Source organism: Drosophila willistoni (genome assembly GCF_018902025.1).
Source record: "Drosophila willistoni isolate 14030-0811.24 chromosome 2L unlocalized genomic scaffold, UCI_dwil_1.1 Seg139, whole genome shotgun sequence".
In the NCBI taxonomy this organism is placed as follows: Eukaryota; Metazoa; Arthropoda; class Insecta; order Diptera; family Drosophilidae; genus Drosophila; species Drosophila willistoni.
In genome coordinates, this window is record NW_025814046.1 from 573,565 (window position 1) to 598,760 (window position 25,196).

General features: G+C 36.2%; 3 protein-coding genes across 5 annotated transcripts; 1 reads left to right on the top strand and 2 right to left on the bottom strand.

Moving 5' to 3' along the window:
* Positions 1 to 240: 240 nt before the first annotated feature.
* Positions 241 to 13,452, bottom strand: LOC6638392 (pyruvate carboxylase, mitochondrial). 3 transcript variants are annotated; one of them, XM_023177372.2, is made up of 7 exons: positions 13,164 to 13,452; positions 6,508 to 6,626; positions 4,936 to 6,445; positions 4,369 to 4,416; positions 2,391 to 2,788; positions 1,042 to 2,331; positions 241 to 976 (listed from the first exon to the last, which is right to left on the bottom strand). In XM_023177372.2, exons 2-7 carry the CDS (start codon positions 6,604 to 6,606, stop codon positions 728 to 730), a joined length of 3,594 nt encoding a protein of 1,197 aa, XP_023033140.1. In that variant the 5' UTR covers positions 6,607 to 6,626; positions 13,164 to 13,452; the 3' UTR covers positions 241 to 727. The 3 variants fall into 3 exon arrangements, with proteins under 3 accessions (XP_023033140.1, XP_002061562.1, XP_023033155.1); XM_002061526.4 differs by having other exon boundaries at positions 13,387 to 13,449; XM_023177387.2 differs by lacking the exon at positions 4,369 to 4,416.
* Positions 13,453 to 17,159: 3,707 nt separating this feature from the next.
* LOC6638391 lies at positions 17,160 to 18,705 on the top strand. The gene is made up of 4 exons (XM_002061525.4): positions 17,160 to 17,352; positions 17,704 to 17,854; positions 17,911 to 18,231; positions 18,293 to 18,705. The coding sequence occupies exons 1-4, from the start codon at positions 17,160 to 17,162 to the stop codon at positions 18,696 to 18,698; spliced, it is 1,071 nt and encodes a 356-aa protein (XP_002061561.1). The 3' UTR covers positions 18,699 to 18,705.
* LOC6638390 (nodal modulator 3) lies at positions 18,706 to 23,448 on the bottom strand. The gene is made up of 6 exons (XM_023175954.2): positions 23,274 to 23,448; positions 22,591 to 23,137; positions 21,638 to 22,532; positions 21,402 to 21,580; positions 20,381 to 21,345; positions 18,706 to 20,323 (listed from the first exon to the last, which is right to left on the bottom strand). Exons 1-6 carry the CDS (start codon positions 23,411 to 23,413, stop codon positions 19,444 to 19,446), a joined length of 3,606 nt encoding a protein of 1,201 aa, XP_023031722.1. The 5' UTR covers positions 23,414 to 23,448; the 3' UTR covers positions 18,706 to 19,443.
* Positions 23,449 to 25,196: the final 1,748 nt, after the last annotated feature.

Genomic DNA, 25,196 nt, shown 5'->3' on the forward strand with positions numbered 1-25,196 from the left:
ACTTTGTTTTGAACTGAAATATTCTAGTACAAATTCATGTGCATTATATATTTTTATTCAGGAAAAATGTTTAACCGCTTTTATAGAAAAAACTAAAAGCAGTTTCGGGCATTCCCCCGAACCATTGTCCAGGAGGTCCATCCTTAATAAAAACATAATAAATAAAAAATCTAACAAAAGATTGTTTTTCAAAAAATAATAACAATAGATTCACTTTTTTTTTTGTAATTACATATTATATAGTATTTAACATTTATTTCAAAATAGATATTATTCAACATTTATAACCACTTAGGAAATATTCGCTACACAGAATCTGGTTCAGACGAAGGAGGGGGTACTTTAATTTGGCATACAAAAAATCGACAATAAAAATTTGTTGGTTTTTGTGCGCGAGCTGACTAAAACACGTACTATAAATACATACATATGTACATAGGTATATATGTATATGTTTATGTGTATATAGAACTATACATATGATAATTTTCTTTTCGTTTTTCGTTTTAAAGATTTCCAAAGATATTTGATACATATTTTTAAAGATTTACAAAAACGAGGATGTTCGGTTCTAGGACTATCACGACTTTTCACATTTCACTTAAAGTAATCCATTTTTTGTTTTCAGATGGATAGGAAGGGGTTAGGGAAAGGGGCACGGGGCGGGCAGCATGGTCTCTTGTTCTCAATTCTTTCACTCTGGCCATTTGGTGAGAAGAGAAAGAATTTACTCGATAATCATGATGAGATCATCACCCTCCAATTTCATGCCATTGCTGATTTCCAATTTCTTGACCACGCCAGCCTGTGGGGCCTGGACAACCATTTCCATTTTCATGGCCGAGAGAACAACCAAAGGTTGACCCTTCTCCACTTTGTCACCAACATCGACACGAATATCAATAACTGTTCCCGGCATGGGGGCACCAACTTCGCTCTTGACCGATTTGTTGGCCTTGGGATGGACATGGATTTCCTAGGAAAAGAGCAAGTAGATTAAGTATTTAGTCAGGGATTATAATTTAATCGATATGAGCTTACCTTAACAGCTTCCTTGTCCAGAATGTGAACCGTACGCAATTGTCCGTTCATTTCAAAGAAGACTTCCCGATCGCCATTGGGTTTCAGATCAGCTGCCATGGCCATGGCCTTCAAGCTGAGTGTCTTACCCTTCTCCAAAGAGACTTCAAATTCTTCTCCCACTTTGGGTCCAGTAAGGAAGATGCGCGTATCCAATTTATCGACTGGTCCGAACTTCTCACGGAAATGTAGATAATCATTGGTAACCTGAGGATACAAGGCCGCGGACATAACATCGCGATCACTGATATTGGCATGAGATTCCTTCAGGTCCTCCTTCAGCTTGGAAAAGTCCAATGGCTCAAGCTCCTCACCGGGACGTCCCTCAATGCGTGGCATATCCTTGAGTACACGGGAGCGCAGAGGTTCTGGGAAACCGCCATGTGGAATACCAATTGATCCCTGCAAATACTCGACCACCGATTTGGGGAACGACAACTCCTCGGCCTTCTCCAGAACCTGATCGGCAGTCAGATTATTCTGCACCATAAACTGGGCAAGATCACCAACCACCTTGGACGATGGTGTCACCTTGATGATGTCTCCGAGAAGCAAATTGGCCTCTCGATATGCCTTCTTGACATCCTCGAAGAAATCGCCAAGACCCAATGAAAAGGCCTGGAACTGCAAGTTCGTGTACTGACCGCCGGGAATCTCATTCAGATAGACATCAGCATTGCCCGAACGCATCGTGGTGGTGCACTCGAATGGAGCATATAGAGTACGAGTTTGCTCCCAGAAGGCCGAGTATTCCGACACATCACGCAAATCCAAATTGGTATCCAGAGGAGTGCCCTGCAGGGAGGCCACCACGGCACCCATGCTGGGCTGCGAGGTCATGCCGCTCATAGAATCGACGGCAACATCGACTACATCGGCACCGGCCTGAGCACAAGCCAGCATAGAGGCCACGCCGGCTCCCGAAGTGTCATGGGTATGGATATGGATTGGAACATCGGGATGCTTATCACGAATGGCAGTGATTAAAAGTCTAGCGGCTTCGGGTTTCAACAAACCAGCCATATCCTTAATACAGAGCACATGAGTTCCAGCCTTGACCAGCTCATCGGCCAGATTGGTATAGTATTTCAGATCGTATTTGGTTCTCTTGGGATCGCTGACATCGCCAGTATAGGAAATGGCTGCCTCAACTACACCACCAGCTTTACCAGCTGCTTCCATCCCCAAAATCAAATTGGGCAAATAATTCAAAGAGTCGAAAACTCGGAAGATATCCATGCCAGTTTGCACCTAAAAATGACACGATATCTTCAGACATCTTTCTAAGAATGTTTCAATTGCAGACTTACCGCCAGTTCACAGAACTTGTAGACCACATTATCCGGATAACTGGTATAGCCTACGGCATTGGCGCCACGCAAGAGCATCTGGAATGGAATATTCGGTATGCGCTTGCGCATCTCCTCCAAACGTTCCCATGGGCATTCGTGCAGGAAACGCAGTGCGACATCGAAAGTGGCACCTCCCCAATTCTCCAATGAGTACAAATTGTTAAACTTATGCGCCACATACGGAGAGATCTTCAACAGATCATGGGAACGCACACGGGTGGCCAGCAACGATTGATGGGCATCACGGAAAGTTGTGTCCATCAGCATTAAGTTCTTGCGGCCACGCACTTCCTTGGCAAAAGCCTCCGGACCCTGACGTACAATAATATCACGCAAGCCCTGTGGAGGTTCTGTCACTACGGAAAGATCATAAGATTAGTTGAAGTAAAGTAAAGAAATCAGACATTAACCCCACAAAAGTCAAGGATACTTGAAAACGCTGCATAATTTATAATTTTGTTTTAGTAAAAAAAATTTACAACAAACAAATTTTACAAAATACTTTATTAAGACCCCCAAAAAGAACTCAAAACTATGGAACAAAACAAAAGATCTGAAGAAAATACATTAGCCAATTTGAACATAGAAAAAAAAAGAAACAGAAAATTTTCACATCTAAAAAAAGGAATTAAAATTCTTAATATATATAACGAATAAAAGACTGTATTATTTTTTAAATGAACGCACATTGAACATTAACTTAAATTTTAAGCCCATTATGTGAGGATGATGATGGGGATATTTATGATTTTAAAAAGACAATTTTTAAAAAATAATATTTAGTTTTTGTTTGTTTTAAGCATTTTTAGAGAGTGAATTGGCAGAACTTATCATATATTATCGAAAGAAGAAGTTATCAGAAGTTATCGTAGGTAAGATTAGACCTTGAAGAAATCATAATTAAATATGTGTTTGGTCTAAAAAATTAATGAATTCTTTATTCCCAATTGAAAGTGAAATCTTGACTTTTAGTTCGTATCATTACAACTTAGCAAAAGTGCCCTAAAGTATGCTATGAGTAAGGTTTCTGAGCAAATAACTGTGGATTGATGGAGTAAAATTATTGGAGCTCTAAGAATAAGAACTTAATTAAAGCTGGTTTCCTTTAAAAATTCTTTAACAGATGATAACAATTTGTAGTAAGATTAAAAATTAACTCTTCACTGTTGACCAACTTATTTAAGGACAAAAAAGTAACTTTTTAGTCAGTTAACTCTCTGTTGAGTTATACGGAGATCATTATATTATGTAAAAACCTTTTTAATAGAGAATTATGAATCAGTGCCAGATTAGTCATTTAGAAGGATTAGCAAATGCTGTAAATATGTCATTTTAATTCTTTTAATTAACATATTTTGGAATTGAAATAAAAAATTACATTACTTAATCAAGTAACATTTTCAAGCAAGTTAAAAAAAAGCAAGTTAAAAAAGCAAGGTATTCCGAAAAACCTTAATTTTATGAAGCTCTAAGTTAATTTTTGAAGTATTTGAACAAGTTATGTCTTAAATTTTACGATAGAAGACATTATTATAAGACTTTATTCAATTATTATTATTATTCAATCTGCATAAAAATCTTGACAACTAAATTTTCGCAAAGTATTGTAATTGTGATATTTTTCAAAAATCGGGTCGAAATAATTTTTTTAAAATAACCAAGTGTTTGATGCCATTTTAGAATATGGTCGATTGCGATTTGATTAACAAACCACTTTTGGTTGGAAATTGGCCAAAATACAGTGTGATAATCTTTGCGAATTTATAACTCAGATAGTTTCTGGCTTTATCTGGCACTTTCCTGAATGCGTTTTAGATGAATAACCCCTGTTAGAACACCCTTAACCGATATGATGTATGATGAATGTATACATATATATATTGTTTGGTGTATTATGTGGTAAAAATTAAAAAAGATTTAAGCAACAAAAACGTACCTTTGGCCTCACCACGTTCTTCACGTTCTAATGCTTCCGGGGACAAGTCTTCATTTGTTTGTGGATTTTTGAAACGTTTTGATAAGTTTTTTTTTTTTTGAGTTTTTTTGCATTTTGACAACGTGTGAATCATGAGAACGTATCGGGCAAATCGTTTGAAATGAACGTGTGGAGATTTTTTTGTTGGTGCATAGCAATTGTTTTGTTTTGATTTTTTTTTATGGATTAATAACAAATGTGAACAGAAAATAAATAAAAGGTAAAAAACATCAAAATAGAAAATAGATTAAAGCATTGGCAAAAATTTTGGTGCTAAAAGTTTATCAAAAGAGCGCATCTGGAACGTATCACAAAAGCATGCTTCTTCAATTTCAATCACAAACTCTGAGATTAGTTCAAACTCTGGCCAACGATTAGTTTAGTTGGCAAAACGAAACTAAGAGTTGGATTTTGGATTAAAGATATACCCGGAAAATGTCAAAGGCAAGCAAGCAGGGAAAATATATAGGAGCACATGCCATTCAATAGTTTCTAAACTGAAGTTAAAGAGTTTTTGACAGAACTTACCCAATGGGACAGTTGGCACATGAGGATTAACTTCGGCTGGCTTCAAACCGGTGGCCAATGGAGTTTGTGGCCCATTGACTAGAACTTCACCCAAATAGTTGAGCAATTTCTGGGCACGATTCTGTGTGGGACGAAATTTAAAGAGCTGTGGATGTTCATCAATGAAATAGGTATCCAGAACGCCATGCAAAAACTTTTGATTCTCCAGCACATTGAGTAGGAAGGGAATATTGGTTTTGACACCACGAATACGGAATTCGCGCAGAGCACGATTCATCTTGGAGGCGGAACTCTGCAGATCACTGGCATGTGAAATAACCTTAACCAACAGGGAGTCGTAGTAGGGTGAAATAATGGCTCCAGCATAGGCTGAGGCACTGTCTAGACGAATACCCATACCCTCACCGGAACGGAAGACCTCCAGACGTCCTGTATTGGGTTGGAAATCATTGGCAGGATCCTCAGTGGTCACACGGCACTGAATGGCATAGCCACGTGGTTGAATCTTATCCTGAGTGTAACCCAATTCGGGCAAAGTCATGCCCTCGGCAATGCGAATTTGTGATTGGACCAAATCAATGCCAGTAATCTCTTCAGTCACTGTATGCTCCACCTGGAGACGGGCATTCACTTCGATAAAGTAAAAGTTACCCGACTCATCGGCCAAGAATTCCACAGTTCCAGCATTTTCGTAGCCCACATGACGGGCCAAACGAACAGCCGCTTCGGTCATCTTGTCGCGTATTTCGGTGGGCAAACGTGGAGCGGGGGCAATCTCCACGACCTTCTGATGACGACGTTGCACCGAACAATCACGTTCATACAGATGCACCACATTGCCAGCCTTGTCGCCCAACAATTGCACCTCAATGTGCCGCGGACGTTCAATGAACTTCTCAATAAACATGGCTCCATTGCCAAAGGCAGCCTTCGCCTCAGAACTGGCACGCTGAAAACTCTCTTCGACTTCCTCCATTTTGCGTACCACACGCATGCCACGTCCACCACCGCCATAGGCAGCTTTGAAAATCACTGGTAGTCCATGTTTCTTGCAGAAGTCAAGAGCCTCCTCTTTGGTGGTCACTGGGCCATCGGTACCCGGCACAATGGGCACTCCTGCCTCAATGGCAGCGACACGAGCAGCCACCTTATCACCCATATTTTGTACCACCTTCGGTGAGGGGCCAATGAAACGAAGACCAGCATCGATCACAGCCTGGGCAAAATCACTGCGCTCTGAGAGAAAACCATAACCAGGATGCACAGCATCCACATCATTCTCTTTGCACACACGTATGATCTCTGGAATGTTCAAATAGGCCTCCACCGGTGGCAAACCCTTGCCCACCATATACGATTCATCGGCCTTCTGGCGATGCATATGCATTTTATCCTGTTCCGAGTAGACGGCCACCGATTTGATTCCCAATTCGGTACAGGCACGGAATACACGTATGGCAATCTCACCACGATTGGCCACCAGCACCGAACGTATTGGTTTATATTCCACCTAGAATCATAAATATTTAACTTAAAGAATAAGTCAAAATTTAGTCCATTTAACACACTCACCTGACTGGAGTAGCCATTCTTATTGATGAAATAGAGTCTCACGCGCGGTTGCGCATGGCGCAAAGTTTTGAAAGCGCTCTGGGCCACCGGTATGAACATGGTGTGGCTCTACTTTTTAACTGTGAAGAAATACAAAACAAAAAATAAAAATTAATATATTGACGATCCACCAACAACCATCTTGAAGCTTGATTTCCAAATGCCTTAAGGTTATCGACTTTGCTTTCACAAAATAAAAACAAAAATCTATACTATATTCCGGGGAGGTCATGATCGTAATGAGACTAGAACATAAGCGTTACGAAATCGCATTTACAGTGGTTCCGAATATAGCGAAAGTATTTCAATTCTAATCAATAAAGAACAAAGTCCATAAAAAAGAGAACAAATCAATTTCATGACGTTTTAAGAAATCAAGAAAAAAAATCCAAGTTAATCAACTTTCTTTTAAATTTTGGCTTGATTAAAAGTTCCGGTTTTAAAATCAAATCCGAAATTTCAAATACTATCGCTTCTCTCAGTCATTTTGTTACAAAATTGAATTCAAATTACTAATACAAAAAGTATTTTCAGTCACGTGATAGATATTGCAAACAAGTTAATTAGTTTAGCTAGTTAGTTACAGCATACAAAAGCCATTCGCGCAGTGTCGCTTCGTTTTGAAACGTTTCAATCAAAAACTATTAAATCCATTATCTCTCGCTCTCTCTCTCTCTCTCTCTCTCTCCCTTTGAGTATTCTACAATAATCATTGATAATAATAATAGTATTAACAAATATTTATAGACACAAATAATAAGTGCTACTTTATTTAGTTATTGTTGGTGTTGTGTGTCTTTACTCAATACTCTTCCAAAAAAAAACGCGAATTTTACAAACAAAAAATTTAAACAAAACAAATAATTTTTCTAATTTAATTTGAATGGGAAACTCATTGTTAATTTGATATAAGTTACTTTGAGAATAAAACAAAAGCCATAATTTTTAATTCGAATGGTTAGGGTATTTAAATTTTGGTCATGACCATAAATGAAATTACTTTTTTCCAATTTTTCAGTTTTTTGTTAGCCATTAAATTCCATTTTAATGAAATAATGTTATTTCATGTTATTTACTCGTCTGTATATGAATGTGGCAAGTGTGTACATTATGTGTTTGTAGAGACAATTAGTCGGTGCAAAAAAATATATGTAGCTACCAATAAATCCATATATTATATATGTATATCTTAAATTGTTTCATATTGTTCAAGCTGCATCGTTATCAGACTTGGAACTTTTCAAAAACAATCTTTTACCGAATCAAAATGAGTCCCGGAATGCACTGATTCAATAAAAATTTTGAATATCTTTATAGAAACAGAAAAGTTCTTGAGTATTTTGAGAAGCTAAGGAAAGAATATTAAAAAGCTATGGAAAAAGTTTTTGAGATAGTGAACATAAGCCAAAATTGTCTTGTATATATTTTAAGCGGTTTCTTATTCAAAATTTAAATAAAAAACTTATGAATATTATTGTGTATATCTATCAATGCTTAAACCAGTTGAGAATTATAACTACATGAAGCGAAAAGTGAAAAGTATTGCTTACAATTTCAAAGTTTTAAATTTTTAAATATGAAAAAGTTATTCATAAAGTCGATGCAAAGCTTAAAAACTATTACCAGAAGGATAAACTAAATTTTCTTGAAAAGTTTTAAAGAGTATCTACTTGTTTATAATTTAAAAACAAATGCCAAAGTCAAGTGTATATACTTATATATTTTATTTGCTCATTATCATTATCGATTCAAATGACTTTTGTTGTCTAACTCGGCAGACAAGAGTGACAAAGACTGGAACTGGGTACAAAGTGCGGTTTTTGAAAATTTGCATTTTAAAGATACTTTTTGCAAGTAGCTCTCTCTCTCGAATAGTCTCCCTCTCTCTCTCTGTCTGCCTCTATCTGTCTCTTTGATCGGGGGCTCGTCTGGAAACCAGTCGAATATTGTTTTTTTTTGGGTTATAATATATGGCCTAAAGCAAATGTGATCTGGTTTGAATTGGTCATGTGATGCGCCATAACCAAAATGAACCTGAAACACCGACCCTGGACTTGGAATGAGCCATAATTGTTTTAGCTTTTGGAATCCTCTCATACAGTTCAACGGTAAGGTTCAATGTTCCACTCTATTTTTGGCCAACTCATTGGATGTTGTTTTACCTGTATTTTTTTGTTTTTTTCGTATGTTTACTAATCGTAATTAAAAAGGTGTTTTGTTTTTTGTTGGTGGCACGTGAAAATTGTTAGTGGAGTCCAACCAAGTAAACAACTGCACTTGAGAATCATTCGATTGCAGTATATATAGAACATACTCATACTTATATATATGTGGACAGGTTGGGTTAGTCAGAGGAGAAAGTGGCTTAACATACAATCTAGAACAAATGTTGACACATGTATTGGTTGTTTATATATATATGAGTGGAGCTATAGACCTGACAGGTGTAGATAATGAGCAGATAAGCTGCAATAGTTTTATTAACACATTCGCGGGAGAATCACTCTCGGTGGGGGTGATGCACTGAAATAAATCGAAATACATTTACACATTAAATTATCCATTTATGTCACACAGACCCTATAAACAATCACTAATTCAATTAACGTGTATATCTATATATATTTGTGTATTAACATTCATTAAAATTGTTAATTATTGTGAAATCAAAACATGATTATCTTATTAACAATAGCAAAAAAAAAAAAAACAAAAATATAATAATAAAGAAATTTATTTGAACCTGTTTTTTTTAAATCCTTCAATGGAATTACACATTGACTGTAGGATTTCTATACTCTTTCAAAGTAAGTACTTTTACTTTTTGAATTGACAAATTGTTATTGGTATATCATAATAAAGGAAAGGTCTTTTCGTTTTCAATTTGTAGATATTGTACGTAATGGTGAATCTTAGAAGTTTTTTTCATTTCCTTTCCCAAGAAAGCCTGCAAAAATTGTTATATCCAAGATACCTCGACGACCGATTTCTCTTTCCAAATCTTCATCTAAATACTCCTTGCTTTTGAGTCTTTATTTGACGTCGAGCCGTTTAAAAGAAGGTCATTATACATATATCTTAAAAAATGTAAATGTAGAAAGAAAATGGACTTTGTAAGTAGTTAGCTTCTTAATATTTTTGCCAAGATTCAAGACTTTGAAAAGAAAGATAAGTATGAATAGAATCTATATAGATAGATTGAAGAAGAAAACAATATTTGTCTTACGTTCTTTATAGACTTTGATATTGTAAAAGTTCCAAAATTCAGACGACAAAAAAAAACTGGACAAAGTTTAAGCTTTGCTTCCCTCTTGATTAGGTTTATTACTCACCTTATTATATCTATTCGGAATTCTCTGGGGAAGGTTTGGATATAAAACTATACAGATGGTCCAGAGGGTTGACTAATAAATGACACATATGTATAAGCATATAGATTCTAGGCCAGGATAACTAAGGACGTTTACAGTAATTATGGATATACATATATGGAAATTCTCTTACTGATCAAAAAAATGTATAACTAGCAATGGCTTAGTAAGAAGAGCTCTACTAAAGAGCTAAGTATAAACTTATTAGGAAAAATGTTTATATTTTAAAACATAAACATGAATAGAGAGAGGTACAAATAAAAAATGATATAACAAAAGAAATACACAATTTCACTTCTCTCAACTAAACTCAATTAAAAACCTATCTCTTTCTTTAGTAAGTCTTAAGGCGGTATTCAATATTTTAAGATGTTAAATATTACACTTAAAAAAAAAAACATATATTAAGCGTATAAGTTGGTCGGTTTATTCAACATTTTTCCCGTTCTATATTTCATACATATTTTTATTCAAGATAAGCACTCAATGTCACCTCTACGAGACGGGAAAAGCCACTCAAGGGGCAAACATATATGACTTTTAGGTTTATTTACTGTCTGTCTTTTCAAAATTGTTGTAAATTTAATAAAATATAATAAAAAATACCAACTATATTTGAATAGTTTTCAACTACTTCAAATGATTTATAATCAATAGAAATGCATTTGAAAGATAATAATTGTATTACATAAACACAGAAAATTTATTAAGAAATTTCAATATCTAAGAAAGATAAGTTCGCCAAAAGCGGAAATTATAATCGCTTATCATTTAAATTAAAGAAGGGATATGATGATAAAGGCAAAAGGCTTATCAAAGTATTGAAACGTGCAAACCGAATTTTAAGACCAGGATTTTGAGTGGTTCTCTGTGTCTACATACATATATCTCGATTCTGGTATTTTAATTCTCATTAGCACACGAATCGTATGCATTTATGACCAAGAAAAAAACAACAATAATAATAATGACAATTTGTTAGCGTTTTGTGAAAAATAAAACGCAATAACATACAAACGAAAAATCTGCTTGGAATCTCGAGTTTTGTTCAACGATTGTGAGATACTCTTTTATGTCTCTGAAAACAATTGTTTCATGTCGTTTATGGACTTTTATGGGATGTGTGATTCGGTTTAGATCCCATATCCTGCTTGACAGTCTTAGCCTCAAGTTTTTATACATAAAAGTACATTTTTGAAAATCATTTCCTAAAATTTATTACACCAACTTGTTTTTCAACTCATCCCATCCCAGAGTCATAACCCCCTGGTCTACTCCCCTGGATCCATCACTGTACTAATTTTATTAATTCAATTTCTTTTCTTCTGACATCTGTTCAAAAATATATATTTTTTTAAATTTTTTTTGAGTTCTACGATTAGAAAACAGATTTTAAAAAATTCGTATCTTCTCATGAAGCAAAATAAATAGTATTATGAGCATTTCTAAAATGCTGGGGCTCACACCTATTAATCTGGCCATGAGTGTACATCTAACATACTTTCCATCTTATTTTGTAATATTGTTTTTCTATTTCTTTTCAGAATTTTATTTTACACTTCATTTTTTTAACGTTTTAACACATTATAATTTTAAAATAATTATTAAAACGCTTTTTTTAAATTTACTTTCCTAATTCTTTTAAAACCTCTTGTTTATTTTGATTGTTAATTTATTTATTTTAATTTTAATATCGTGATTCTTTTCAATATGCTTGTTTAACTTCTTTACCAAATTGTTTCATAAGCACTTTTCGTAATTTATTCCAACTTCAATTCTTCTTCTCAGCTCCTTTTATAACTTTATTTCCTAAAGTCGTAACTATTTACAATAATTTTTAACCCTTTTTGTTTAAATTTCTATTCACTCACTTTACCATGTAACTACATTTATACATACGTTATACATATATTTCGAAATTTGTAATCTTTTTACATTGTTTTCTATTTGTTTAAGACTTGCTCTTTCACCTATCTCAAATCTGCGTATAATTCAAGCGTTTTTTTCTTTATCGCTTTTCGAGTAGAAAAGCAAACATAAAATGTGTTCGCTTCCTATTTCCAATTGTTTGCTTTATATCAATTATCCTGTTGATTGTGGTTAAATGCTAAACAAGGTGTGTTGCCCTAGGACACACCCAAGTACAACTCACGTTACCTCTCCCCCCCTCCTCAGACAGCTCTCTCTCACAGTCCTTGCCCTCTGCTAGTCCTTTTGAAAAACAATTATATGATTTGTGTGTTTGCCCTGCCGCAATAAGTTAGATTACATAATGGAACTGAACAATATACACATAGATAGATAATAAACTACAATAATGGAATTATTCTCCATAGTCTCGTCGTCACTTTCAAGTATTTCACGTCATAGAGCAAAAAAAATGTGTGCCACAATGATCTTGAACACTTAAGGTCAAAGCATTGATTTTTCACAAAAAAAAAAACTAAACTAGAAAAAAGAAAGCAAAGCAAATTTAGACGACAAATAAAAAAAACGGTGCAAAGTTAAAGCTTCGATTCCCCCTTGATCAGTCTTATCAGTCATTTGGACGATTTGGACATTTCGACATTGACTGTACTCTCCATATTAGAGAGACTAGTCTGGGGTCCACTTAGAACTTTGACTAGTTTTTTTTAGAAAGAGTTTTAGTTTATTTTTTTTTTTGTTTGCTGCTTCTTTTCACACATTGCACACGCGATACGAAATTTAAATAAATAATATTGTTGGAAATGTGGAAATATAGATATTTATTTATACATATGTACATATGTGTGTGCACACATTTTGTTGTAGATTTTGTTATTGTTGTTGTTTCCCATTTTGTCAAACACGTTTCATCAGTGGGCAGAAACCATAAGAAGGTCATAAATATTGGGCAGACAGGCAAGGAAAAAAACAAAAACAAAACACGCAAGACAGCAACAACTGCTAGAGCAGAAGGGGGATGACTAGAAGAGAGCGAGAGTGAGAGCGGGAGAGAGCGTTGCGTAGGAGGGTGGAGTAGGGGAGGGACTCCGTTAAAATAGAATAAAATAAAATGTTTAATTAGGCAGCATATGTAAATTACAATTACCCGAGGGAGAGTGAGAAAGAGAGAGAGAATGGGGCAGACGGAATCGACAGAAGAGCAGAATAGAAATTATGCAATTTAAATTTATATATTTTTGTTTTTTAATGGCGACATTTGGGCTAGTGACCCTTCACACACACACACACACACACACGCACAGTTATGAACTCCCTTACCTTAACTGTAAATGAAGAAATGCAAAAAAAAGAGAGTAAATTAGCGCCCGGCGCTAACCTTTACTTTATCCTGGCTAAAAACCTATTAATTAATAGATTTCCTTTTTTTTTTTTTTTTGCTACGAGTACAGTTTGTGTTTTAGCCGAAAAAGAACCAACAAAATTTCGCCGTCTATATGTATATGTATATTTGGTGCGGTGTTTTTCGAACTATCTCACATACACGTTCCACGTAACTGCAATGAAAATCCTTCCTTCTGGGAACTTGGAACCGTTCAAACCAAAGCTACACGTCCAACTGAAAAAAAAACGTGAACGTGAAAACATTTTGCCAAAGTCTCGCAGCTTCGAATTGCTCTCTCGCTAGCGACGCTTCTCTCTAGGCCTTTCCATATGTGATGAGAGAGACCCATATCTAACTCAGTGGTTAAGCTCCTCCTAACCGGTAATGTTTAACAACAACAACAACCATATCAAATCTGTACTTTGTCCTAGTGCCAAAATAGCCGGCTGTTAGGCAGATAGAGAGAGAGACAGCGAGAGACGGAGAGAAGTAGAGAGAACACGAGAATACGCAAGCAGAGAGCTCCCACACTGATGAGAGCAATAACAGCTGTTAGCGGGCCCCCCAATTGGGATGGTATGGTAACAAAAAGGGCAACAACACATTTTATTATATTGTTTGTTTCAGATAAACTAAATCGCTGGATTAGAAAATATATAATATAGACATTAACTTTTGAATATAATGAAAGTCTGTATACCCTAGAAAATATGCTATGCGATGGGTCTAGTTTATACAACAAACTATAATTATGTGTTATAATTATGTCTAACTCAATTTAGTTAAATGAGAATCAATATACTCAGAATTTGTATTAAAAATAGTATTATAGAGTGTATACTCTGAAAGGTAAACTATCTAGTCCAGTTTATACTATATATAATTGGATCAACTTGGTCTTAAGGCGATTGGGATAATGGGATAATTTGAGAAAAAGGTTATAAATTAATGTTTCAATATTTGGAATATATCAACGAAAATAAATATTGAAAAAACTATAAAATATAGTTTAAGAATTCAAAGCAAAGCTGTTAGTCGATTTTTTTAAATAAATGAATGAACAACTTATGATTATTTTTAAAATTTATAATCGAAGAAGAAGAAGAAGAGTTAAGAGTATTTTTAGAATTATTGACTATTTTTACAATTAACGAGTATTTTTAGGACTTAGGCTTACTATATTATTTGTAGCTGATCCATTGGAGTATTATTGTATTTAAAAACTATTAAGATTCGGAATTTGTTCCATATAATTTAAAAATATTAACCGATCATGAATAAATTTTCAAGTTCAGTTCACTTTAGCCTCCTTAATACCTGTACTAGTTCTTTTTACCCTATCCTTAAGAGACTTCAATATTTCCTTAGATATTTCAAACCATCCTATTTTTCTTTGTAGAATGTGTGAATGGAAACTTTTTAGAAGTGATTGATGCTGTCGGTGTTAGTCTATTGAATTCTAGCAACGACGCGTGTGTCTGATTGTTGCCGCAGCCGTCATTGACAGAAAGAGAAACAGAGAGATAAAGACTGGCAGAGGGAGAGAGAGATCGAGCCTAGTCTGATGGAAGCTTATTTTACAGACCCCTTGATATTTCTAGGTCTATTATGAAGAATCGTATGATTTGTATGCGTGCGTTGATTTTAATGAATATGAGCAACAGCTAAAGTAATCATCTCAACATGAACATCAACAGCAGCAGCAGAAGCAGAGCGTCAGGCCCTCTCTTCTATAGACCATCGTCTGTTTGGTTGTTATCTACTGGCACATATCAGAAGGTTTTCGAGATTTTTATTTTTATATTGCGGCACGCGTTGTATGGGCAATTGCTAAAATAAAACACAAATAAGTATGTCTCAACTATATCATGTATGTATATACATTTATATTGATAAGGAACGGCCACGCCTCCGTCTGGATGTTGTGGAAATCTTTTCTAGGCTTTTAGGTATACAAAATGCTCAGTCACTGCTAATTACTACTTGACGTCTGTTATCTTATCAGTGTCTACTGTATGAATTAAATGGACTAAAAACAGCAATCGATGAAAAATACAAAATTTACATGAGTAAAAGCACATATGTACTTATATAGAGTATCCAATGGTTGCCTAAAAAAGATTCCATTGCAGAGATATGAGGAGGTGTGTTTCTATATTGGACACGTCCTATCTATCAACTCTGAAGGTCGCCATCAGACCACACGTGCCGTCGTTGTTTGGGCAAATTCCTTTAACTTGTTGTAGGACTATGCTTATCAAAGTTGTTTTCATCCGATGTGTATATCGGCCTTCCTGTACAGTTTCATCATAAATTTTGATAGAGTCATACAAGTTTGTTTAATTAAAAGTTTACGATTTACGTAATTTGAAATTCTTGAGATTTGTCATACTTATTATCATAAATATTGATGAATATTTTATTCAAAGTCCAAAGTAGATAAATTGTCATGAGTTTCTTTAAATCCAAGATAAGCCTCGCTAGTGGGAACTACCTTGGGTTAGTAAATTTCTTTAGTTTGATTTCAATGGCCTTTAACGGCATAGCATACTTTACGGTGCAGATTTAAATCAAAGATGAGTTTTTAATATATCGATAACAAGTTGGGGCGGTAAATTTGAATTGTCACATACATATGTGTATGTGATACATAAATGTTTTTACTTAGTGATATATTTTATATGAAAAGACTAACTAATTTAATAATAATAAAATAAAAGATTTTAAGACTGTGAAAAACAGTTTGTTTACTTATGAAATTCATTAAATTAAATTATTGAATGTTCTAAATTGCCTACAATATACACACTTTGATAAGTGTATCAGATAAGGACACGAGTTAATAATAAGAACAATGACTAACAGATTGATAAATTTAAACTAGGATTTTTAGATAACTTACATATATAAAGTCATTACAATTAATTTATTTATATGTTTACTACCAGCTACTAAACTTAACACATTTTTGTTTATTTGCATACTAAACTCTGTTCCACCAACTATATAATTCTTTAAACTAAAATTTTGTTGGCATTCCCGTTTATAATTATTATAAAATACATTTCCTTCCCATAACATTACGAGATTTATAATACAAATAATTACATAGAACGACATTAATTAAATTAACATGTTAAATGTTGTAAAAAAAAGGGCAATAGGTCTTCTTAGAGCTGATATTCATAAACTTGACTTGACTTCCTCAACCCACCGCTGTTAATTTTTCGCTTGACTGTTTTTTCCAATATTTGAAAAACTAGGTCAATTTCCTTTTAAGCCGGGACGCCTGGACATTGCCTCCAAAGCCAAAAAAAAGTTACGAAATTTCAGGACTGAAGGTCACCCTATCTTACATGGTAATATAATAATATCCTTAAGAATCTGAAAAATGACAGATATTTGGATTAATTATAAAAAAATGGATGTTAGAATTATGTAAAATAAATGAAAGCATAACTAAAGCCCAAAAGAATTATGTAAAATAAACGAAATAAAATCTTTCATAATAGACTGAATGCGGAATTAATTTACATAAAGTTAGAAAATCTATAAGCACGATTTATGAAACGAAAGTGAAATTGCACTACATATGACAAGTCAAATATTTTGGATTGAAGAAATTTTTTGTTAGCAACGAACGATAATGCATGTTTTGGGCATTAAACTGCCGAAAAGAAGCGGCCAAGAAAAGCAGAGCAAACCAAACCAACCAACTTTGTGTCTACGCACTAAAAATTCACGACTATCAATTATCACCCTGAACTTGACAGACGAATTGGTGGTATATAAATGGCCATCTGAGCCAAGTTAGTGCATCATTCGGTTTTTGCAGTTTTGCAGTGTGAAACAAAAGTTAAGCTCCTAAGCAAGTGTAAGGATATATATACATATATAATCCACGGATTCCAAATCAATAATCTATATCAATCATGCATAAGAATACAATTTGGTATGCAGCCATATTATTGGTGATTTATTTTACTCTCGTGTTTTGTGATGAAAATATTGATGATGAACATGTGAAAAATCAAAGTGAAATAATGAAAACTCCGGCAAGAGAAATTGGCCAAGATCTGTTGGAATTTGAGGGGCGTACTCGTCGTCATCGTCATATGTTCTGGTGTAAGTCTTACTTAATCCAAACTAAAAAAATGAACCATTTTAAATAAATAAAACATAACAATTAGCAATTTCAATTCTGATCAATATTTGTGTTTTGGTTTAGCACTTTGGCACTTTCTTTCGAAAGTTTTCCCCAATCCATGTCTCTTCTTTGGTGTTTTCCAAAGTGGATCATCACGAATCGAAAAAAAACCAAAATTCACAATTTTTAATTAACACTTTTCACTTTCAATCTTGGAGTGTTGGATAGAATTCTCTCTCTCTCTCTGGAAACAAGTGAAAGTGTATTCTCTTGATCATGATATAATGTTTATTACTTAATCGTTTCAATTATTTCATTTTCATTTACAGGGCGTCATATTTGGCCCATTGCCATTGCCTATTGGATTAAGGTGAAGGTGATCATTGTGTCCTTCTTTGTGGGCAGTGCCATTTATTTGGGTTTCCGTTATCTATTGCCTCAACATCATAGATGCAATCAGGAGATTATCCTTGATCATCCGTAAGCTAAAACAGGAAATTGTGTAACTAATTGCTAAAGAGTTTTATATTTTCTAGACCACCATCTTTCCATGATCATCATGATCATATTCCTTACTCCTTGGATCACTCGGACCACTATGAAGGACCCTCCTCTTATGATTCGAGCTCCTTTGATCCTTACTCTGCCTATGGTGGTTATTCCAGCAGTTCGGATATTGTTTCTGATATTCAACCCGATATACACAGTGATGGGCCCACAGCTCCTGGCGATACGCGTCGTCGTGGCAAACGTGATGTAGAACAGGATCAACAGCTGGAAGAGGAAGATGAGCAAGTGGAAATTGTCGATGAGGAAATCTCAGAGAGTGTTGGCCGCCAGCAACCCACTGAAGAACAGTGAGTTCTACATAATTGCCAACCAAATGGAGCTTTATTGATCTTTGCGTTCTTTTTCTAGAATTGCCGAATTTATGTTTGCCTTCTTGGGACTCGATTCCAAGGCTTGTCGTCGTCGTTTTGTCTGCGAAATGGAATTCCGCTCCAAGCTGAATCCCCTGACCAGCATGGCCTTCCGCATAGTGGGACGCGGCTTCTTCGAAAAGTACACAAATGCCAATAATCCAGAGGCAAGAGCCACCAGTTTCCAGGAATGTGCTGCAGTTAATCCCGAATGCGTTTTCGTGGAGACCGATGGCATTGATGAAGAATCCACGGCATCTGGTCAGGAAGAAACTTCCACTGAAGCCTCCATGGAATCGCAAAATGAGATTAACTTAAAGGCTGAGCGACGAAGTGCCAAATTGAAAAATCGTCGAGGTGATCGCATGCTTAGTCCCATAGCCGAACATATAATGATGCAGTAGAAATCAATTTTCGTTTTTAAACTATTTATTGTATTTATTTATTTTTAGCTAATAAGAAAGTGAAAGGAACTCTCACACAAAATAAACTTGCCTCAAATTTAAAATAAAAGAAAAAAGGAAAATAATAACAAAAGCAAAACTCCACAAAAATTTGTTTTAAAAAATGTCCTAAACAAAAACCGAATACCTGATATCTCTAAACGGCTAAAGCCTGACTAAGGCCCTATTTACACTAGAACATGAGAAGGAAATTGAAATTTAATTAAAATCCTTTAACAAAGGATCAATGCAGAGACATTTTAAAATGGCTTTTAGTATATGTATATATATGCATATACTATATGTAAATTCATGTTTTTAAAATTACTATTTAAGTTTTTTTTTCTCGTTTCTTACTAAATAGTATATTAAATGTTTTAACTGGATAGTCTATGGGGAAAACTTTTTCTTTTTTAACAAACATTCTCTTTGATTTAAATATGTATATGTTAACTTATGCGCTGATTGGTCGTACAAGACTAGAAAAATCTCTTTGAATGTCATCAAAATACTACAAAGCAATTAATGTATGTATAAATGTGTGTGTGTGTGTGTGTGTGGTGTGTATGTGGAGTTGATTGAAAAGATAATTGGACAAAAAACTTGTATAAATATATACATTTCAGTTCATAGTGTTAGTGTAAATAGGTTAACCATCTCTCTCTCTCTCTCTCTCTCTCTCTGTCTTTCTATCGGTGGTCCTGTCTTAAATTTTCTTGGCCTTTTTCTTTTTAATGGCATTTATCTGTTCGGCCATTTGTTCGATTTCACGCTGATTGATTGGCTCATTTTTCCGGACTGGCGTTTTGTTCTTCTGTCGCTGGGCAAGATCCGAAACAAGATCATTGATTTTGGACCACACAAATGTGATGAAATTCACAGCTAAATCTTGTTTAAAGAATGCTATGGCCACCAGAGCAATGAGTACTAATGCGGATATGGAATTCTGATTGAGATCTGCCTCGGCAGTACGCACTTCTGGTTTAAATTCCAGGCTAATGAATATTGAAGATTTGTCGGCCGTAAAAGTGGCCGAAGGCAATTTATAGCTATAGGTTTTGTCCGACAGTGTCGATTGCAGCTCAACCACATAGCTCTTGCCATCGAGTGGTATGCGTGGAAAGTATACATTCATACCAGGATTCTTCTTGGATTTGGGATTTATGGGTGTGCCCACACGTTGTGAGAAAAGAGGCGAATCGGCGGATCCCTTGCGATACATGACAATTCGTAGAGTTTTGTACTGATCATTTTGGGCAGCTGTGACTCTGGCTGTGACATCGACAATTTTGACAGGATTAATGGCAATCAGATTGATATCACGCACATCTTCGTGAGCCACTTGCACCGTCTGCTGTGCGGGAATGGAACGTTCAACATTCTCGTCATCGGGTACAACGCGAACAGTGTAAGAGCAACCAGGCTGTAGTCCACGTATACGATATTGTCCATTGCTTTCGCTGATGGCCTCCTCTTGCTGATGCTGACATCCCTCATCGGCTGTGGCCTGAACAGACACGCCAGGGAAGGGATCGCCATTCAAAGAAGTTATTGTTCCAAAGACCGAATAAGCAAACCGTTTGCCACTAAAAGAAAACCATATTCAATTCAATTGCACAATTTTGTGTTAATCAGAGACTTACACCAGGGTAACATCGACTGTTTCGCCATCCTTGATGTCAATCATTTTGGAATTCGGATCAAATTTATATTCTTTCATCATGGGTCTTAGATAATATTGCGAGGGTGAGAGTGAATGGAAATTGAGGGCTCCATTATCGCCAGTGATGAGATTTTTGCGATAACTTTCACCACCACTAAGCGAGAGCAGGACTCCACTTAAGGCTTCACCAGCTTCATCCTTAACATTTACCACAATCTCACAGAGTTTGTGGGCACTAAACGATGCCGTTTGACGATTGTATTCACTGAACACATAGGATTCCTTTTCTGCATGCAAATCAAAGGCTAAACTCTCATCGATGGGTCCAAATTTGAATTCACCCGTCACCGAGGTTAGGGCCTCCAAATTGGCCAGTTCGGGTTGATCGGGAAAACTTAGAGTAATCTTGGCATCTTTAATTGCTGGCACAACCTTGCCACGCAAAATTAAACCACGATTGGCCACAAAATTAAATGCTATATCCACACAATCGCTGGCTCCGACAATTTGCTGATGTTGTGGCGCAAATAGCAGGACATCACTCAATGGGGTAACATCGAGAACTTCCTCGGGCTTGAGATACGCATCGTAACGATAGGCATACTTGCCATCAACTTTATGGGCCTCTGCAGTGGGTGTAATAGTCTGTTTACCCAAAGATTCCGATTCAACAACGAGTTTCAATGAATCCGCATTGGGTTCGCTGGACAAGACACGCAAGCCCGTTTTATGGGCTATGGCATTAATGATTAGCGTTTGCAATTGTTCCGGTTCGGGTGTTATAAATTTGCTAGGCAATGAATCATCATAGAGATGACAACCCTCCAGTTTGAAATCATAGCTGCCATATTTGGATACACAGAATGTGTTGACACCAGAGAGAATTTTTAAGGTTTCAGTTGCTGGCTTTGGTTGCGAGGGGCCCGTCACGTGGGTGTATCTCATCTAAAACAGAAGAAAGATCAGGATAAAGTCAAGGGAAGTCTATTTCATCTACTTACCAAAGCACGATGACTGGAAATAATGGAGACTTCGTATCCCTTGTGTACAAACGGAGGAGCATCCTCTTCAGCAACTGCCACATTGATAAATACCCGTGTGGATTCATAGCACAGATTACCCTGAGGAATAGTCAGCTCATATGGACCGGGCAAAACATCCTTAAACACATATTTGCCACCTGCAAAAGAATTACGATAATCAGTCATATCTTTGATCAAATTTTTAGTCAACTTACGATGAGCCTTAGCCTTCCATTTGTTTTCTGTCGGCTGACCAGTGGCATCCAAAGCTTGAAGTGTCACCTCGGCAGCTGTACAAGTGCCCGTGGCATCGGGCAAACATTGCAACTCTCCACGTATTTTGGCACGCAGCTGGGAGAAGGTAATGCCACTCACTGGTGAATCTTTAACCTCGGTTTGTTGTTGCACCGGGAAGAACTGAACCCCACTAGCCTTGTCCGCTTCAGTAGTAACGACTTCTATTTGATATTTGCCCGCTGGCAGGAAAGCACACCATGATCCACCACTTTCGGGTTTCGTAGTCGCTGTTGTATGGAAAGTTGAACCACTTTTGGTGAGTCCCACTGTATAGGATTTGCTGGAGACAACCTTGCCGCATACTTCGTAGGCTTGCGGGACAATGGTGGGCAGCGTTTCGGTGTTAATCAAAACCTTCACTTGAACTGGGTTAAATTGCAGTTGTGACGAGGCGATTTCAATGTTATAGGAACCAGCTTTAATATTTTCCAGAGTATAACCTCCTTGACTATCGGTTACAGCAACTTTCTGATTATTTAGCTTAACAGTGGCCCCCGAAAGGGGTTTACCACCACTTTGGGCACTCAAAACCTGACCAGAAATGGTAAAACCAGTTATGCCAAACTCCTCCTTCAGTTGCAGTGTATCCCTGGCCACTTCTAGTTCTATGAAGTCGGGACTAAGGTGCAATTTAAGTTTGGAATTCTCGTTGATGGCTTGCAGCAAGTATTTGCCAGTGGGAACATTCTTGAAGCTATATTCTCCTGATTTCTCAACAAGTGTATAACAACTAGGTGATGATTCATATGCAGTTTTAAGAGTATTCTTGACGCTTACTGATGATGACTTTTCGCACTTGGCATCCAAGGATTGCTGAAGGAAGCAAGATATATTAATTTATTTAATTACAATCTTAAGGCTTTCCACTTACTCCCTTCTGTTTATACAAGGCCACACCGATGTTGCCAGGCAACTGATTATTGTCAAATCGGCCATTAATATCGAAACCATGGACAACAAGAGAATTCTCGGGCAATTCTGTATTTCCACTGACCACAACCACTTTATGTTCAGACTTGGAGAAATGCCATTTGGGATGTGTTGCTTTGACCACATATTTGCCCGGTATTATGGGGGTAAATGAGAATATTCCATTGATATCCGTTTTCGTGCGCCGTACTTCATTTGTTTGCTCTGATTGCAGCTCCACATCGACATCACGTGCTCCACTGCCAATTGCTAGGGCCACTTTGCCCGTTATGCCAAAACCCTTAAATACAAAATTTACATCTTTGCCCTGACTGCATACGTCATTCTTGCCATCGAAATTTAACTCCACATGTTCCGGCTCAAAACTCCAGCCCGGCGGCGGCGAAACGCTCAGCAAGTATTCACCTTTATCGTAAATGGGCAGGAAATAATAACCGTTTGATGGGGAACAATCAGTCTTATCCTTAAGTGATCCCTGTCTGGTCAATCTAATTTGGGGGACAGAAAAAAAGTGGGTTAGGGTTTTCTTCCAATTAGCATGTCTGCGGGTCACCGTGTATGTGTGTGTAGGTGTGTGTGTGCGAGTACGTGTTATCAGTCGGCTTTATGGTCAGGTTTACTTACAGTTTAATTTCCACCTTGGAAAAGTCTATATCGGCATGACTCTTAATGAAACCGCCGCAGCCCAATACTTCACCCTGGGCATTAGTACTAATTAATTTAATTAAAATTAAAACAAAAAATAGGCCAATTTTTTCTGCCATAGCGCTGCCATCAATTCTAACGTCTACAGGTGGTGCCAGAAGATAAGAGCGTAACAGTCTGGCAGCATTGGTTTTCGGTCACAGCGTTGCCAGCACTATTACATGATGTATCGATAAGTTATTTCAATAGCTATAGTCTATCGAAATTTAAATTACCAACTTGTCCGTTGGAATATTAATTGGTCTGAACAATTAGCTATAATAATGTTTTGCAATTGTCAGTTTTGATGTTTTGCATATGTCAAACTATTAAACTGTCATTGGACTCAATATTATTATTATTATTAATGCTCACAAAAAATTATTAAGGCATTCCACATTCTTCAGCGCTGACATTGAAAGCAAAAGAAACGGCCCATAGTTTTCATTGAAACAGATATAAGCTTGTCGTATACTAATTATCGGAACGAATTTTCATTACGCCATCCCCAACAAGTGCCTCCCAAGCGATATGATCAACAACAAGATAAAGCGAGAAAGAAATTCATTTCAAGCATCGTTTGGAGCTGCTTTGGAAGGCGTCGTCTGCCTAATACATTTGGCCGATGAGCGAGCCGCAATACAATGAAAAATGATATATAGTGGGATTGCTTTGGAGCGGGGTGGCACACATGTGCACATCTACAAATATATATTCATACATATATATATGTACATATGTATCTGTGTCTATGAAGCGCCAGAATTGTAGGAAACTGCTGTAGCCTTTTGCCAGACTCAATAAATGACATTGACTTTGAAAAAGTGCGCAATTGCTAGCGTTAGGTATTGGTTAAGTGACCGGAAGTCCAAGTACACCACAGGCAGATCAATAAATAGTTACAAAGATATAGACATACATATATGTCTGCTTCGTGCCAGACATTTTCCACTCGGTTTTTACCTGTCGTCGCCATCAATTACAAACTAATTAGCTGCAAAAACGACGCAAACGCGAAGGTTTCTCAAATTATGCACCTTTTGTGAGATTTACGACGGTAGCAAACTGATCCACATCGGATTTTATGGTTTTTGCGGACTATAATATAATTAGCCTATCTCCTCTCTCTTTCTATCTCTTTGTCAGTCTATGTTGCCGTCAGTTTGGCTGCATCACTTAGCAAACCGATAAGCCTAAGTAATAATAAATTTCTTTTTAATGAAATGCTAAAAGTTCATTTCAATCTTATCGGTTGTGTTTTTTCCTAAAACAAAAACGAAGAAGAAGAAGAAGACAACAACATACAAAAAGTCTTGAGGTTCATATTCCGTTTTTAAAAATGTCAATGCTTTGAATGCTATGTACAAATAGAAATATGTATATTGTTGTTTGCTTTTTTTTCAAATGTGTGTTTGGGGTGTATTTTTAAACCGCTTAGTGGTGTTGCTTTCAAACAGCAATCAATGATTGCCGATTTGAAATTGCAACCACCCCGGAAAAAACACAAAAAAATCTGATGGGAACTATTAAAATGAGGGAGGTTTATTACACGACGCAAAAAAGTCAATTATACACAGTGTCTTGAATTAATATATGCACACATGGTCAGTAATTCTGTATGCCAAAGGATTAATTTGTTAAGAAGCATAAAAGCCTTTGAAATCTTATTTATTAAAGTAGGTGTGGTTATTTTTAACAAATGAATGTTTTTTTGGTTAGAGAGGATATTGTCTTGACTAGGCATTAGTTAACTTCTCAAAAAAAAAAAAAAAGACTGTGAAAACTCACCATCTTTTAACAAATCTGGTTAAATTTAACTTTTGTTATTTACTAATTTATATCTTCTATACAAAGAAAATTTAT